The 16,203-nt window shown below is 41.6% G+C and overlaps 2 protein-coding genes and 1 long non-coding RNA gene across 7 annotated transcripts in view; 2 read left to right on the top strand and 1 right to left on the bottom strand.

Moving 5' to 3' along the window:
* samd10b (sterile alpha motif domain containing 10b) overlaps positions 1-3,314 on the top strand; it is a 51,814-nt gene extending 48,500 nt beyond the window's left edge. The window contains exon 5 of the mRNA XM_046055834.1: positions 2,946-3,314. Within this exon, the coding sequence (XP_045911790.1) occupies positions 2,946-2,968 (23 nt within the window). The 3' untranslated portion in view covers positions 2,969-3,314. The remainder of the gene's footprint in view (positions 1-2,945) is intronic.
* Positions 376-10,927, bottom strand: LOC123974865. Its single transcript, XR_006825955.1, has 3 exons — positions 10,453-10,927; positions 1,085-2,152; positions 376-522 (listed from the first exon to the last, which is right to left on the bottom strand). It is a non-coding gene; the product is annotated as an uncharacterized LOC123974865 (long non-coding RNA).
* The window catches only part of znf512b (zinc finger protein 512B), a 40,870-nt gene continuing 32,713 nt past the window's right edge, over positions 8,047-16,203 (top strand). For 2 of the 5 annotated variants that reach the window (XM_046055832.1, XM_046055829.1), the window contains exons 1-2: positions 8,047-9,123; positions 10,700-10,834. In XM_046055832.1, the coding sequence (XP_045911788.1) occupies positions 10,702-10,834 (133 nt within the window). In that variant the 5' untranslated portion in view covers positions 8,047-9,123; positions 10,700-10,701. The remainder of the gene's footprint in view (positions 9,124-10,699; positions 10,835-16,203) is intronic. The other 3 variants (XM_046055830.1, XM_046055827.1, XM_046055828.1) reach the window with 2 other exon arrangements.

The following is a 16,203-nucleotide window of genomic DNA, read 5'->3' as shown; positions in this document are numbered from 1 at the left end:
GAGCATGTGTTGCATGCATGACACTTTCAGATGCTTTGCGCGTTTGATGAATGGGAGACAGCAGACAGCAAAGTAATAAATAGAGTACAGCAAACATTTTAAGAAATGAGCACAAACTCAGGATAGCACTGTGGCCTCACAGCAAGAAGGTCCCGGGGAGAACCACAGTCGTCCCGTCCTTTCTGTGTGGAGTTTGCATGTTCTCCCCGTGTCTGCGTGGGTTCTCTCCGGGGGCTCCGGCTTCCTCCCACCATCCTAAGACATGCAGACTAGGTTGATTGGTGACCCTAAATTGTCCTTAGGTGCGAGTGTGAGTGTGACTGTGACTGGTTGTTTGTCTATGTGTGAACCTGCGATGGGTTGGCGACCTGTCCAGGGTGTACCCCGCCTTTTGCCCGATGTCAGCTGGGATTGGCTCCAACCCCCCGCGACCCTGTGCGCAGGATAAGTGGTTGACGACGGATGGATGGATAGGTGGATGGAGCACAAACTCAATGAATCACAGGTTATTTGTTGTAGACGCTATAGGGGGAAATTAAGTTCCTCCGTAACTGAAGAATAATGTGACATCACACATCACAAGATGGACATGACATTCATATACGTTTGTCAGGTTAAATGGTGATCAAAGAGTAAAGTTTAGGCTAATACGCTTTTTAATAAATCAGTAATTTGATTAAGAAAAGGCTAAAGTCATACAGCACTGAAAATATTTTGAATGTCAAACACTCATTCCCTTTTTCATTCTTCACTGAGCATAGCGACCATAAAATTTGGCTAACAATAAAACATGGCTAAATATGCTAAATATACGCTAAATACTGGTTTAAAAAAATTCGATATACACATTATCAGTGCTGGGATGCATTTTAACTAACATACTTTTGGAATCCATTGTACTTCTATAACTCCAACAAACTATAAACTTTTTAGTGTGTGAGTATTTGAAATGCAAAACAAATGTTTGTGTTGATAAAGTTTTAGGTCATTGTTAAGTACTAGAACATACACAAATGCTTAAAACAGATTCATGCAGTGTGGAAATTCAAGTCAGAGCATCAATCATGAATGCAAATGTACATACATAAGCGCATCCACCACTTCAACCTTCATTGTTGTTTCCTCTTGTACAAAACGCTTTCATTGGATTCGTTGGATTACGGAGTGTTGTTTTTAGATACTTCACTTGCACTTTTTCATGTATTTTCAGCAAGCTAGGCTGTGTTATATCAGTCAACCTGTGAAAGGTAAAGAGGCTGTCTTCCACAGCCCAGAGCCATAGCTCTCTCAGGGCAGTGTGAACAACGCAGGGTTTGTTGTAACATCTGGAAAGCTTTGGGAGGGAGGATTCAGATCACAGCCTAGTGGGGGATCTGCCCTCCTTCTTCTTTTCCCCCTCTGCTTGTTGCTATGTCTTTATGGTAAACTGTCAGTCTCTCCTTCCTTCTCAACACATCAAACTTTCATCAAAGTCAGTCTATGCCTTTGTGTGTAGCCATCTGCCTACACACAACAGGATGACGATGTTAGTAACCCCGCTACCCCACCTCATAAGATATGTTGTTGGCAACACCTTGGTTGCCTTGGGAGAGTGTCTTGCTAACTTTGTTCCTTTGAAACGCACCTGTGATGTTGCCCATCCTTGCAGAGCTTTACTCAGAGCTCCATGTGACGTCTGCCAGTTGAACTGTAGCTCTGAATTAGAATATGAATGGAACTCTGAGCGTGGCAGACAGAGAAAGGGAGGAACATGTCGATTTTGCCTGGTTGCTGTTCAACCCGTTCTTCTTATCCGCCTCTCCTCCTTCTCTGCTGCACCTAGGCTCTGATGACTCCATTGGGAGCTCATTTAAAAGGATTTCTATGAGAGAAGTGCTTTTCTCTCTGTCTGTACAAGCCTCTAGTCATATCAGTGCCTCTCCATCCTTCTGTCTCTCTCCGTCGTTTCCTGGTTCAGGTTCACTCCAGTGCCGTGTTACATCTGTCTGTGTCTAGAGACAGGTGGCGCATCTTCCTCGGCTATCAGGAGAGCAGGGCTTAGAGCTGAAATGCCAGCAGTCTGGGAGAGAAAAGTCTGCCTTCCCACTGACACTTGGTGTCATTTCAGGATGGAATGAACTGGCTAGTTGTCAGGGAAACCACCTGGTCGCATCTGTTGTTTTGAGAAAAAGAAAGAGAGATAATGACATTGAGAAAAAAAGCTTATTCGTACATGCTGATTAGCTTAATGTCATCATTTCTGCCCTTTGTTTGTAAAGCTGTATTATATCCCTGCATTAACCACAGTGTATGTCGAAACGGCACAGTAGAAATAGTAGAATTATGTACACTAGGATTTGTATATAATTTATATCTAGCTGTACACCTGTTTTGTAACCTTAGACTTTTTATACATTAAATCTCTGCAAACAACATTCTTATTTTGGAGATCTTTTGAGTTTTTTCCTTTATTGGCTTTATTAATAACAGTTTGTATGTCATTATTTTAGTGTCTTTCTCTCTACCATGCCCCATTACAGCAATCTTCACCCACTATCATTATTCTCTTACTTATTCAGTCAGCCAGTGTTTCATGCTAAATTATTGGTCGTTATAGAGGTTGTTGCTCTGTGATTGAGTGCAGTGTGTTACGTGAAACAAGGCCAGCCGCGCTGGTTACTTGATAATTCAGTGGAGTCTGGGGGAGTAACGTATCACATACAGATTCAGGAGGGTTATGAGCCCCATACTTGTGCTTTGAAAAGGCTCTGTGATGAGACTGTTTTTTCAAAGCGTGAGAGCCTTAGCACACAGGGCAAACAACTTCATGGTGCATTAACAGGGACAGACTTACAATAGGACCTGATGTGAGAGCATACTACTTCTGCACTTTAACTTCTGCTTTTTCTATCCACGTGAGTCCTAATTATGTATCCCCCACTCCCTTCTCTCCCCTCTCTTTGCAGCCTCCTTTGGAAACTTCTCTTAGCTCATCCCTGGATCCATTTGGCAGCCCTTTCCCCTCATCCTCTGTCACAATGCATCTCTAGGAGCCATGGAGGAGCTGCTGTCTTCAGATATGTGAGCGGAGAATCAATGAGTGAAAGGGGGAGAGGACAGGCCTATAGACCACATGCCAACCAGTCTGGAGGATTCTCATTCAACACGGCCAATCTGGTTTACAGACAGAGACAAAGCCCCGCTCAAGGCAGGGGTACCCACTGTAACATAGTGATAAGATGTAAGATTCACGCAAGTCATGATGTAGGCCTGTCACTGGTATATGCTTGATTACAGAAAATCTCCTTTTTGGTTTCCTTTCTCATTTGGATCCATCTTACGGGCAATTTGGCCAGAACCTTGGTGAAAAAACACACTCGGGTTTATTTTTGACACATGCTTTACATGTGCACAAACAGGATTCACAGTTTTCCCTCTCTTTTCTGGTTAAGGTCATTACATGAATGACTCTTTGTTATGGTTTTTAATCCCCTTAACCTTCGAACCCGGTGATGCTGAAAACATGTAGAGGATGGTTAATATTGTGGTGTAAACATAAATTTACATGCAGCGCCACAGTTCTGCCACAGGATCTAAAGCGAAGGAAACCTCCTGTTGATCTCCATCTCCCTTTGAAGTTACAACACCGAGCCTGCTCATAAGGAATTTGAGCTGGTCTTAATGCATTAGACTAATGTCAATACAATCCTAATCAAATCCTCACCCACAATTTTCACTGAATTTCCGTCTCAGGACATGAATTTTGGTAGTGTAGGTTTGGAGGATCAACAATAACACATTAAGCCGAATGTCATTCCAAAAATCAGTCTTTTTGTATTGTGACTGATTTGCAGTATGTCAGTGAGAAATTAGAAATATATACAGTATGAGCATTGTAGAATAACGTACACCATGAATCTGTGTATACTGTAACAGTACCAAGGTCTTTTATTAATGGTGTGCAACCTGAGGAAACAGAGTTAATGTGATCAATGACTGTCTATGCTTTTTATAAAGCAATAATTTAAATGATAAATGGTGGAGAGGTGTAGCACTGTATGGGATGCATATTAAGAATTATTTTTAATGAGTTGAAATGCAAGAGTGAGTGTCTGCTGAGGGAAATATACATTTTGCCTGTTACAGTGGCAGCATTTGCCAGTCTCATAGCTTCTACCCTTTGTGTCACACACAAATACTAAGAAAAAGGACATGTCTCTGTTGTATTTTCTGTCCCTGGTGCGACAGTGTGATTTCAAATGCTCAGAAATCAAGATGCAATGACAGCTACCCAGATGCATTCCCAGCGCGACTGAAGCGAGCACCTTTCATCTCACTCTAGACAGCAGCAGACCGCCATATATGATGATGATGTTTAAGTCACATAAATATATACGTTAAAATAAAATAAATTCTCAACAAACAAAAACATCCCATCCCATTATCCCTCCATCTGTCCTTCGACAAGGAGTTTTTGGGTAATATAAGACTGTTAAAAGGGAGGACAAAACACACTGTATTATTTTTGGATTACCTGATGTACTATATAGATATGTACTATGTAAATATTAACACTTTTGGTTTACTTTGTCAGATGACTGATGAACTGTTTGAAATGCAAAAAAAACAGGGAAATGAAACACTTTTCTGCTTTACAGATATAAAGTCATATGGGATGGAATGTGATGAAAGCTGTCTTTTTAGAATAAAGTAATTGAGATTGTTGGTCCTGATGTGCACACTGAATTACTATCATGCTTTTTTAAAATTGTTTTATTCTGTATATAGTCAGCCCACTCAGACACTGAAACACATTTGATGAAATTAGCATCAAAAAACACAACAACAAAAAAGGCACCGGAAGAAAAAAAAACTCAAGTTACAAAAGTTAACCCACATTTATCCTGTAAGAGGTTAGATTATATGTTTTTAAAACAAAGTTTGTCCAAATGTATGCCAGAAATCTGTTCTTGTGACAACTTTTGGAAAAAACATGATTGCTGTCTTCCAGTCTTTGAGAATCTATTTTTTGGCTAGCAGTGCTCCCATCATCAAGCTGATTGAATATGAGAGGGAAGTGATAGAGTGTCCCTACGAAAATAGCCTCTGTGGGAAACAATAGTTTGTTAGTTTTGGTTGGTTGGTTGGTTGTAAAATAAATCAAGCATTGAACAAATTTTAAATTAATTTAACATGGTTCCTTCTATAGTTGCAGCAATTTAACAATGAGACAATGCAAAATAAAATGTGTGTACTGAAAAAAGACTTTTGAATAATGTTACCTATATATAACTTTAACCGTATTAGCCCGTGCCATGGGTTGAATTTGGGCTAATGCAGACTTCCATAACCTCTTGGGCACAATATCATTAAATTATTTTTCTTCGGACACATTTAGTGGAAGTGGAATAGCTGAAAACCACAATCCACACATTAAGAAAAAAAATTCAACCACAATATATTTATTGAGCATATAGAAACACTACAAAATCTTTTTTACACTCAAATGCATACACAGAAACCTAACTGCTTTTATTTATGTGGTGCAAAAGTGATAAATCTCCTCAAATCCCACGCATCCCCAGATATCCTATTCTGGCCATAACAAAGAAATGCTGCACAACTCTTCTGGATACTTGTTTCACTTTCTTTTTTCCTTCTTTACAACCTTCCCTCTGCTGTTTGATTGCTCTTTTCTCCCATTCTTCTTCATTTCTTCTATGAATTCATTATTTCCTTCATTTATTCATCAATGACCTTAAGAGAAAGTACAGCGAATCGGAAGCTGAATATAAAAATCTGAATAACAAGGATTGCACGTTGTATATGGTACAAAGTATACTTTGTCTCATAGTTGCACCATGCTCTCTGAGTCACGACTCATAACTCTGTAAATGCAAAACCGGGCTTCCTGACGAAAGAGGCACACACACCTTGTCTCTGTCTCTTGCTCTCACACACACACACTGGGATCCAATTACTGAGAGACATGAAGCATCCCACCAGTTGATAATAAGGCACATGTATGATAAACAGATTCAGTGAACAGTGACCATCTCAGCCCTGAATAAACCCGTGGAGCAGATGGTTGGATGGTGCAGTTAATTGGTTACTGTTTATTATTAAGTGTCTTTTCTTTTTGAAAGCCTGTCTTTCATCATTATATTCTAAAACACCCAAATGCTGAGACTCTCCATTCTGCATGTTTATCGTTATCTGCTTGTGGCTTTGATCAGCTGGATCTCAGTCCTTTGACAGCACTAAAATAGAACGAGAAACACTCTGTCCTCTCTCATCAGCTACTGTTGAGGGGCCCTTAAGCAGCTGTGAAGTTGTACAGTGGCGTAAACAGCTGAAGACAGTAATGTTTTTGGCCAGCGCCCAAGCGTTAATATTCTGTATACCACTACAAAGCAAGTTAGTATGGAAGAAAAAGTGCATGTGTGCTCACTCAACTTTCACTGTAAAGGTCAAAAAAGATAAATTAAACAATAAACTGCTGGATGGACTCTTCAAGAGCCTTTTAGAGCACCAACCACTCCACCTGGCCAGTTCTGAAAACCATTAAATAGCCTTTTGCTCGCTCAGCAGAGGAGGAGTAGGAACATAAATCACTGCCACGGTATAAGGACTAATCGCAGGTCACACAAGGCCCCACGTGAACTCTTCATCAGCAGCCATTAAAGACAGCAGGAGGAAGATTTAACTTTATCAGTGGGGACACACTGTGCAGGAGAGCAGTGGCAGTTGTCACTCAGTCCAGAGTGAAACACCCCTTAGGCTCAGTGTTTCACGAACCAGCTGTTCATCCCCTCCAGTCCAGTGGTCAAAGTAGTCCCAACACACATGGCATTGCCATGAATATCAACTACACTTTTAAAAGCAACAAAGCTGCTACAGGGGGACCATTTTTCCATAGGAGCACGCTAATAAATCACAGGACAACACTGCCCCCTAGTGAAGGATTAATGCAGACACACCTTGACTGGACTTCTTCGAAATCTGGAAATCTTTTGTCAGTTTCAATAATAAAATTAAACATTAACTTAGACTGTGTTATTAAATATGAATAAGTGGCACCGTATACTTTTCGTAGACAGTAAACTAAGACAGAGCACAGCAGTCTGTAATAACATGGTAGCCCACTTAAGATGTTAGTACTGCCTTCAAGTCATTCAATTAATTAATGCTTTGTTCTTTCTGACTTGTCTGTTACTATTTTGTGCAGATCAATATGGAGAAACATGGTACACTCTTATCAGGCATAGCTCTTAGTGTTACAATGTGTGAAAAAAGTGATATTGAAATACACAATATATTTCATGTTATTTAAACACATGTGGTGCTGTGCCATGGGTCGATTCAATAGAATAAAACCACATGGTACAAAAATGAGGCTCTTCTGCCCTCCACTGGCAATGCTGCAAACATTTTTTTAGACATAGCCTACATTACATCATGGATTCAGATGATTTCCACTAATGGGAAATATTAGGTCATGGTGCCTGGCACCAATCAAAGACTAAGAGAGACCCTCTGTTGTTTTACTGAAACCAAGTGAGGTGGCAGTGATGCCATGAACGATTCACTTTGGTGGGCTGTGATACGAGGAAGATGTGGCTTCACCCCATATGTTCAACATTTATTATTAGCTGACTTAAATGGGGGGGGGGGAAATGCAAGGAGTGAACACATAGCCTGTAGTCAACATGATGCTACAGCTATTAAAAATCCAATGTTATATTGACTGTATGCCCGTGTATTGTTGAGCTGCTATTGACATCAATAGTTTTAATACCTTAATATTGACCTTGAATTTTGATATTGCAGTTTATATTCTTATAAAAGCCTGGTTTATAACTTTGTCCAAAAACAGCTGTTGTGTGGAGCTGTTCGCTTTAAACTCAGCAGGTTTAGCACATTTGGGGCATATTTGTTATTCCAGTGTTTTTTTTGGAGAGGGCTACTTGCAGTGACTGACTAAAGCACTGGCCTACACTAAGGCAATGACAAAGATTAGCCTGCCACAGACTACGGGGCAATACTCGTTTTCCCTGTCTGATTTGGTGAAGCTGGACCACGAACGGGGGAGAACATTTAGCGGCAACTAGATTAAAATACTTAGCGAATGTTGATTTAAGGAATTTAAGCCCTGACCCTTTTTCGTCAGGGACGAGCGCCGTTACGTCGGAGGAGCAGCACGAGCCGGTATCGCAGCGAGTTTATTAGACAGCAGCCCCAAAATATTAATCTGCTCGATATAGATAATAATAACGCGAGAGTTTGCAAGTTGCTTCAAGACTGTAGTTGCAACTGTCAAAGGTGGAGTGGATACGCGCATGACCCAACACACATTACTGTAATACTGTACACGGCCGCCGAGATAATATCCGTATAAAAAACCGAAATAATCCCGAGGTAAGGAACCGAGGAGTGTACCAAACCCGACCGAGATTTGGCGTTTCTGCTGATTTTCCTTCGCTTCGTTTTCTTTTACTCTACCCAACTGTCTCGCAGCCGTCGAAATTACTGCACTAAACATATTTTTGTGCCTCCCTTTAGCTCCAGCCAGCGCAAGGATTTTTTTTTACTCCTCCTTCGTAATAAAGTCGCCATTTTGCTTCACTGCCTATATAAACCATCCCGTATTCTAATATTTTTCCTCAAGGAGTCGGGGACCTACCTATCTTTTCCTGGCTATTTTTAATATTTATGGAGTGTTTAACGAGAAGACAAGAGGTTGAAGAAGTGCCTCGTGGTATACATATTAATGCAGGAAAGGAAGGGGGCAAGGCTATTGGAAACTGGGAATAAGGTGAAAGTATCCAGGATTTCTTTTCACGTTCAGACGAAATTGTAATTTCTCTTCTCCTGCCTTGCTCTTTTTTTTTCTTCTTCTTCTTCCACCACGTCGTCGTCTGCAGAGTGGGGGCACAGGACGACGGTGACGACTGTCCGCTTCCTTTCAGGCCCCCCAACCCCAGTCTGACCGGTCCTTGACGCACAGCAGGTGTGATTGCCATGTAACATAACATTGGAGGAAAAACGCCCACTTTGGTGCCTGTCTCCTGACCCCCTCCTCCCTCACGTGGGTGACCCGGGGCCACCCGGCCCCTAGCGCTGGGTGACTGCCCGACAGTTCAGGTAGGTGTGGCCGATCAGAAGGAAGAAAGTGTAACACTCTCCCCCCCCAAACAACATAAATAGGCAGCTCTGTAACCTTGTTGTAGTTGACAGAGGCACATACACACACAGCATGGCAGTGTGCCACGTGCGGAGCTAAAATACTTATTTCCAGGTTGGGTTGTCAGCAGATTGTGTGAGGAGATGTGAGTGGGTGTCACCAGGTTTTGTTGTGTCTAGCCAAATGTATGGTAATGTAGGGTTGTCCTTTATGTGTAGAATTAATCTTTTATGAAAACACCAGCTGCAGTGTTTTTATTTTTATTTTTTAAATTGAGGGATGTTGTACAAATGCCAGAGTATAACTAAAAAGTGTTATATCCTGAAGAGCATTGTAGGAGTGCCCAATTTATAACAGGATATAAGAATGCACAGTACACAAAAAGTATCCAGGTCACTATTGAAATTCACAATTCAATATTACGAGCCTAAAATTTCTTTGCAGTGATTTTACAATTTTTCAACTGGTGATAATTCAGTCTATCCTGCTGTGTCTTTATCTCTCTCACCGCCACATCTGTTCATTTTTAAGTAGTTAAATGCTACTCTGTAGATCTCTTCACTCTCTGACACATCATACAGGAACAGGAAGGTGTCTGGTGTCAGTGTGTGCAACATTTCTGCAGCTTGCATGGTGCAGCGAGCTCACAGTGCCTTTTAAAGTCGCATTTATTAACAACTTATAACACTAAACTGGGAGCGTATTATCACTGTGAGGGATGAGCCGTCATCGCTCAATGCACAGCAAGTAGCATGGCGTGTAAACAGACACTGAGTGACCCCCAGCTGAGTGACCCCTTTTGTGTGCTGCTGTAATTCATTAGGAGAGTGACGTGAATGTGCGCTAAAAGAAAGCATGTTGGATGATAATCAGTCCCACTTAGCATAATTAGTGATTGTCAGCCTTCATCCATTAGACTGTCCCATGCTGATGGGGACTGAGGGTTCAGCACACAGTGCCCAAAACTGACATATAGGCTTACTATGGATGATGGTGGCTGGACATTTATAATGGATTGGAGGGCTATCCAGTCTAATTTATCTACCAGTCAACAAATGAAGATTAGCCTAAAGCAAAAAAAACTTTGCTGCTGACCACGTGACCTGATCAAGAGATGTATCACTTGTTTTTGTTGATAAAGAAAGAAGGCAGGGTTGTTCAGGAAAGAGCTTTGAAGCCATCCCTCTCTCTTTGACTCACCTTTTTGTCTAATGGGCAGAGCATGGGGTTAGTGTGTAAGTGAGAATATTGATTTTGAAATGAAACATAGAAGGTCGCACCCTCATTACCTCCGCAGATGATGTGTGTGCCTCCACTCCGATAACCTTCAGTCCAATAGCACCGATGTCCGACATGAAGAAAGTGCATTGTAGAACAAGGAGACAGCATCATCACAAGCTATTGATGCGGTGGACATCGCTAATAATGTTTTGACAAGCAATGGAACGGGATTAATGAGCGTCAGAAAGCAGCCCAATATTGCCTCCGGCTGTCTGTCTCTCCGGTGTGTTTGTAACCCCTCAACTACCATTGCAGGCATGGAGAGCCCAAGTGGCCCCAGGCTTGGGAAGCTGTCCTCATCAGGGCTGCCAAGGGGCCGGACCCCTAAGCATGGACATCCCCAGGAACCTGTCAGATCCGCGCCAGGCCCTGAAAACAACAACAAACATAGTGAGTGACGAGCCACTGCACTTTGTTACATGAAAACAGTGTGTGACTTTTAGATGTATACAGATTGTTTTAAATGTGGGAATGAGGAAGGCTTTGTTTGTGTCATCAAAGTTTGCTCTTGGACTGATTCCAGGGTGATGTTCGCAGAGAACACGACATAATAACACACTTGTGATGACTGGAGTTGCATTTTTTGAATATTTGTCTCAATATTCAATTGACTTTCCATTGGCTGGACTGGAGTAATTCCAGGCTGGCTGTTTAGAATTTCACTGTCGTTTCTCAATGATTGAATCAACATACATGTATAACTGTCCCTGCTGCTTTTTTGAATGGGTTATATTTTACTGAGAATCAATGGTTCCCCCGGCCTCACTGAAATTCAATCCCTCTCGCCACAGAAGGGCCTGGAAAACTTTTTTCCTCAGACTGCCTTAGAGTGAGAAAACCAAACAAACAAGTAGTGCCAAGCACTGACATGAGTGAAACCCCAAGCCATCTGGATGGAGATGGAAGATTTTGGAAAGAGAGAGCCGGACTGCGGAATTATGTTTCAATCCAATAACCAGCAGATCACCATGACTTTGTTAATAGAGTCAGGCAGACTTGGAAAACTGGGGCTGTTCTTATATGACCCAGTTGTTTTGGTTGCTACAAAATAGCCTCTCATTCCCAGACACGCACAGCAACCACACTAGACTAGGTGCTTGAGTTTGTTTTGTTTCCGTGTTAATATTCGGCCCTGTAGGCTGTATTTGCATGCCTGTGTGGGTGCGTGCATTTGTGTGTGCTTGCCATGGACAGTAATACAAAGCTAATTTTTCAAGATAGGACCGAGAGAGAGAGAGTGAGAGAGAGAGAGAGAGAGAGAGAGAGAGAGAGAGAGTGCAGGAAATCATGGGACAGTTTTTTTCTCACAATGTAGTGAAGCCATTTATTAAATTGTTTTAATTTGATATGTTTTCTGGCTAATGTTTTGATAATTAGCAGTATAGCACAGGCTTACAGGACAGTCTCCAACTCCTCATTTTATACAGGCTGATGTGCTGTTTTTGCTCTTAAATAGTGTATTGTAGCATAACACTGTTTTTCTCTGTAGGCTCTCAGAGTTTATATGTTTTATCGATTTTGTTTTACACATTACTCAATAAACAAGATGTGTTTATAAATCAGTCAGTGCAAAGTTGGAAGTGTGCGTACTTGGCTTAGGTTCACTAATGAGTACCTCCAATGATCAGTGTTCAGTTAACGATATCACAGGTGATGGTGGCTTGGCCCTGGTCTTTACGGGACTTTTTCTGGTAACTTTAGACTCAACGGCTTGTCCGTTTCGTTTTCATTTTCCACAGTTGATCTGCTCTGACTCTCATTAAAGTGGAGCTTCTCAAAAATTTGCCTGTACAGTAATTATATCAGTGTTTTTGAAAGTCTGTGCTAAGGAGACTGTTTTTGTTAAGTCGTTTCTGAGGACAGCTTCCAGCACAATTTGATTGCACAAGATAATAATCTACATTCCACTATGTTGTAGTTGAATAATTGTCTTGTTTGGATGGAAAGTTGCTCTTATCTGGAACATTACCAGGGGTTTCCCTAGCCTTTAGAGAGGCTTAGTTGGTAACATTGCAAATGAACTGAGTTTTATGTGATTATGTGGTTTAAAAACGTTCTAAGAACATCCAGCAACCTCAAGGGAAAACACAGGGCTGCTAGAACCTAGTGTAACGTTAATTGATTTAGACACAAAGCAGGGCATAAGAAATGCATTAGAAATTTTACATTTTCATTTCAAAAAGGCACTCTATTACAATGGCATTTGTATTCCCGAACCACCGCACCCTAACTGGTGTGTGTTATGATTCACTCGGATGTAATTGAGGCTAAAGCAAGAAGTTATTCATTCACTGTGATTTGACTTTCTGTAGCTCCTATAGCAGAACACCAACACCGTCTACATCAAAATGCCTTACCTTTTGAAACAACAATCCATCTTTTGAAATCCGGCCCTCTTAACTTATTACTCATCAGTGACTGGCTTGAGCTTTCTAAAGCTAATGATGAGGAGAAATGCTACAATGCTAATCATAATGAGCCTGGCGCTATCTTGTCAATCCCACGGGGGTTGTGAGCCTCGGTTTAGGGAAACAAAGGCATCAATATCTAAGGCTCCCTGTGGAGTTTTTTTTGTGCTCAGTTTATGCCCATTGTACACAGTGTGCTCCTCAGATAACCAGGTACCACATTGTCTGCCCTCTTGCCCCTGGTCGTTTTTCATTTGTGTTCCTTTGGACTGTCACACCTCGTTGCATTATCAGTTCTCACGCTGGGCAACAAACGTCCTTGTCGGAAACTTTGCATGATGTAACAATGAAGAAATCCTTTCTGGCTGGACTGTTTTGTACTAGTGGTTTCCTGAAATCCCTCTATGCTTTTATACATGGAAACGAAACAAAGACTGCAAAGTGGGTTTTGTGTGCTTTCCTAGAGTGGTGTGGTTGAGCTGTCACCTTGCCACACCACACAACTTAGCAGAAAGGATGTGGTCCTTGAGGGTGACTTGCTCTATCTTTGTCTCTCTCTTTTTTTCCCCCTTTGCTCTCACATTTCTTTCATATTAACATCTTATTAGTGCCCTAGATTAGTCATGTTTCCTACACCGGTGATTTGAGCTGTTAAACAACTTACAGTGTAACTATTTGGAAAGAACTAACGCTGTTCTGCCAAATGCTTTAGGCAAGACCTGAAATTAGGCAAACATTAATGCAAGCATAAATGAGTGGAGTCTGGGCATGTGTGTGTGAGTATGTTTGACCATCCTGCTTTATGATGGAGAGTGGTGCAGTAACCTACTGGATCCCAGGACACAATCCTTCCAATGTGGGTATGGGGAGGTGGGTGCACCAGAGTCGGTGCTGCAGTACAGGGAAGGTCTGCGTAGGTTTACATCATTGCAGCTACGTTTAAATGTTAAATGTGCTACTTTGAGCTGTTATTGTTTGCGTTTAAATGTTTGTGTGTGTGTGCATGTGTGTCCACAACTCTGAGTGCAGGACCTTCATTACAGGCCCACAGATGCCATCTGCTGACCCTGCATATTTGCCTCAACAGCAATCTCTCGCTCTTCCTCTCATTTATTGCTTTCTCACACCTTCTCTCACTTGTTTGTTGTCACTCCTTTCCATTTGATCCTCCCTCAAACGCCTCATCTCTCTCTCGTCTCACTTATTAGGCAGTATTATCAGCAACAGTGAATCACCGGGCCTCCAGCCTCACTATTCCCACCTGCCTTCCATTCCATCCCTGCAAACCTCTTCACCCTGCTCCCACCCAATATCCCCACTACCCATCCTCACTCTTCTCACGTCTCACATTTCTTACATTTTGTAGTTCTAGCCTGATGCTTTGAGTCTCCAAAATGGGTGAAATACCGAAAGATAAGATCGATAAAGAGCTATAGATTGGAGAATGTTTGTTTTGGGATGAAATTGAATTCTGGTGTTATTCTCAGCCTGATGCTGCATCTCGTTTTGAGGAGAGTCCTTTGTCATCTTTGTCACACCTTTATTTGGCAGGCTTGAGGATGGCAGATGAGAAGGAGTACAGGGAAATGTGAGAGGAGAGAGATTGAGTTGGTGAGTCACTGTCCATAAGGAGGGCACCACAAACAGTCTGGAGCAGGCATTGTCTGTCTGGCTCGCATATACTGTATGTTGCATAAACACATGTCTTTTTTCATGGCTGCTGGTATATGCATTCTGTCCATGTGTATACCAAAACATGTCTCAGTGCATGAAAGACAAATTCCACCAGGATCTATATATTTGCTTCACTTTCACTTCACATGTCAGCATCATCCACCAGGAATTCACTGCAAGTCATCCAAAGTTGTTGTGATTGGATGTCCCCAAACACGCTATTGGCCATGGGCCAAATGGGCATCAGGCAATAGATTAGGTTTCCAATAATATGAAGCACACAGCTGATACGGAAGGCTATAAAATCAATGCCGGTCTGAAGAGGTGCTGTGAGTCACCAGATTATGTAGCAGGAATCTCAAATCTGAGCTCTATCCATTGATTTGGCTGCTTTAAGTGGTTTAGTGGTGCTAGTAAATGGTCTACCACAGGTCTGTGGGGTGATTCCTGGGCAGTGAAATAGTTTTTGTTTAGGACACTCATTCTTGTTAGACTGAGCATTAATTACCAGTTATTACGCACTAAAAAGAAGTCTTTTTATAAATAAATCATAGAGCAGGACAAACCTTGAAATCAGTTAAACTATAAATAAATTATGTCCTGAACAAATAGATATATGAAGTATATGTAGAATTTTAAAATTCACAACTTTACTACCCCAATAGTATTATCAAAGAATACAGCCTAAAATCATCAAAAGGCGTATGAATAACGCCAATTTCTTAAGTTGTTTCGTGTGGTATTCCAACGCATATTTTGCTTTTTGCGTGTTATTCCACGCCGTTTAGTCTGTATTGACTTATATTGTGCAGAAACGGAGTACCATTTTACGCCAACTGTAACATGACAGTTTGGTCAGAAACATGCACACCAGTAGCCCACTGGAGGTTATTATGTAGGGCTCTGGCAGTGGTCCTCCTGTTCCTCCTTCCACAAAGGAGCAGATACTGGTCCTGCTTCTAGGTTGATGCCCTTCTACAGTCCTGCTCTCCTCGTGGCCTGTCTCCTGATATCTCCTCCATGATCTTGAGACTGGGCTGGGAGACACAGCAAACCTTCTTGCGATGGCACGTATGGATGTACCTACTTGTGCAACCTGAATGGGCTGCAGGTACTGCTTCATGCTAGCAGTAGTGACAAGGACGCTAGCAAAATGCAAAATTAGAGAACAATCCTGAAACCTTAAACATGAGTTTAATTGACATGATGTTATACTGCAATTTACCCCTAATTTTTTGAACAGTGTATATTATAGACTTTTGTTATATATACAGTGAGGAAAATAAGTATTTGAACACCCTGCTATTTTGCAAGTTCTCCCACTTAGAAATCATGGAGGGGTCTGAAATTGTCATCGTAGGTGCATGTCCACTGTGAGAGACATAATCTAAAAAAGAAAAATCCAGAAATCACAATGTATGATTTTTTAACTATTTTTTTGTATGATACAGCTGCAAATAAGTATTTGAACACCTGTCTATCCGCTAGAATTCTGACTCTCAAAGACCTGTTAGTCTGCCTTCAAAATGTCCACCTCCACTCCATTTATTATCCTAAATTAGATGCACCTGTTTGAGGTCGTTAGCTGCATAAAGACACCTGTCCACCCCATACAATCAGTAAGAATCCAACTACTAACATGGCCAAGACCAAAGAGCTGTCCAAAGACACTAGAGA

This window comes from Micropterus dolomieu, linkage group LG08 (assembly GCF_021292245.1).
Source record: "Micropterus dolomieu isolate WLL.071019.BEF.003 ecotype Adirondacks linkage group LG08, ASM2129224v1, whole genome shotgun sequence".
NCBI classification, from domain to species: domain Eukaryota; kingdom Metazoa; phylum Chordata; class Actinopteri; order Centrarchiformes; family Centrarchidae; genus Micropterus; species Micropterus dolomieu.
Note: the sequence above shows the minus strand (reverse complement) of the source record. Positions and strands in the feature narration are given on the sequence as shown.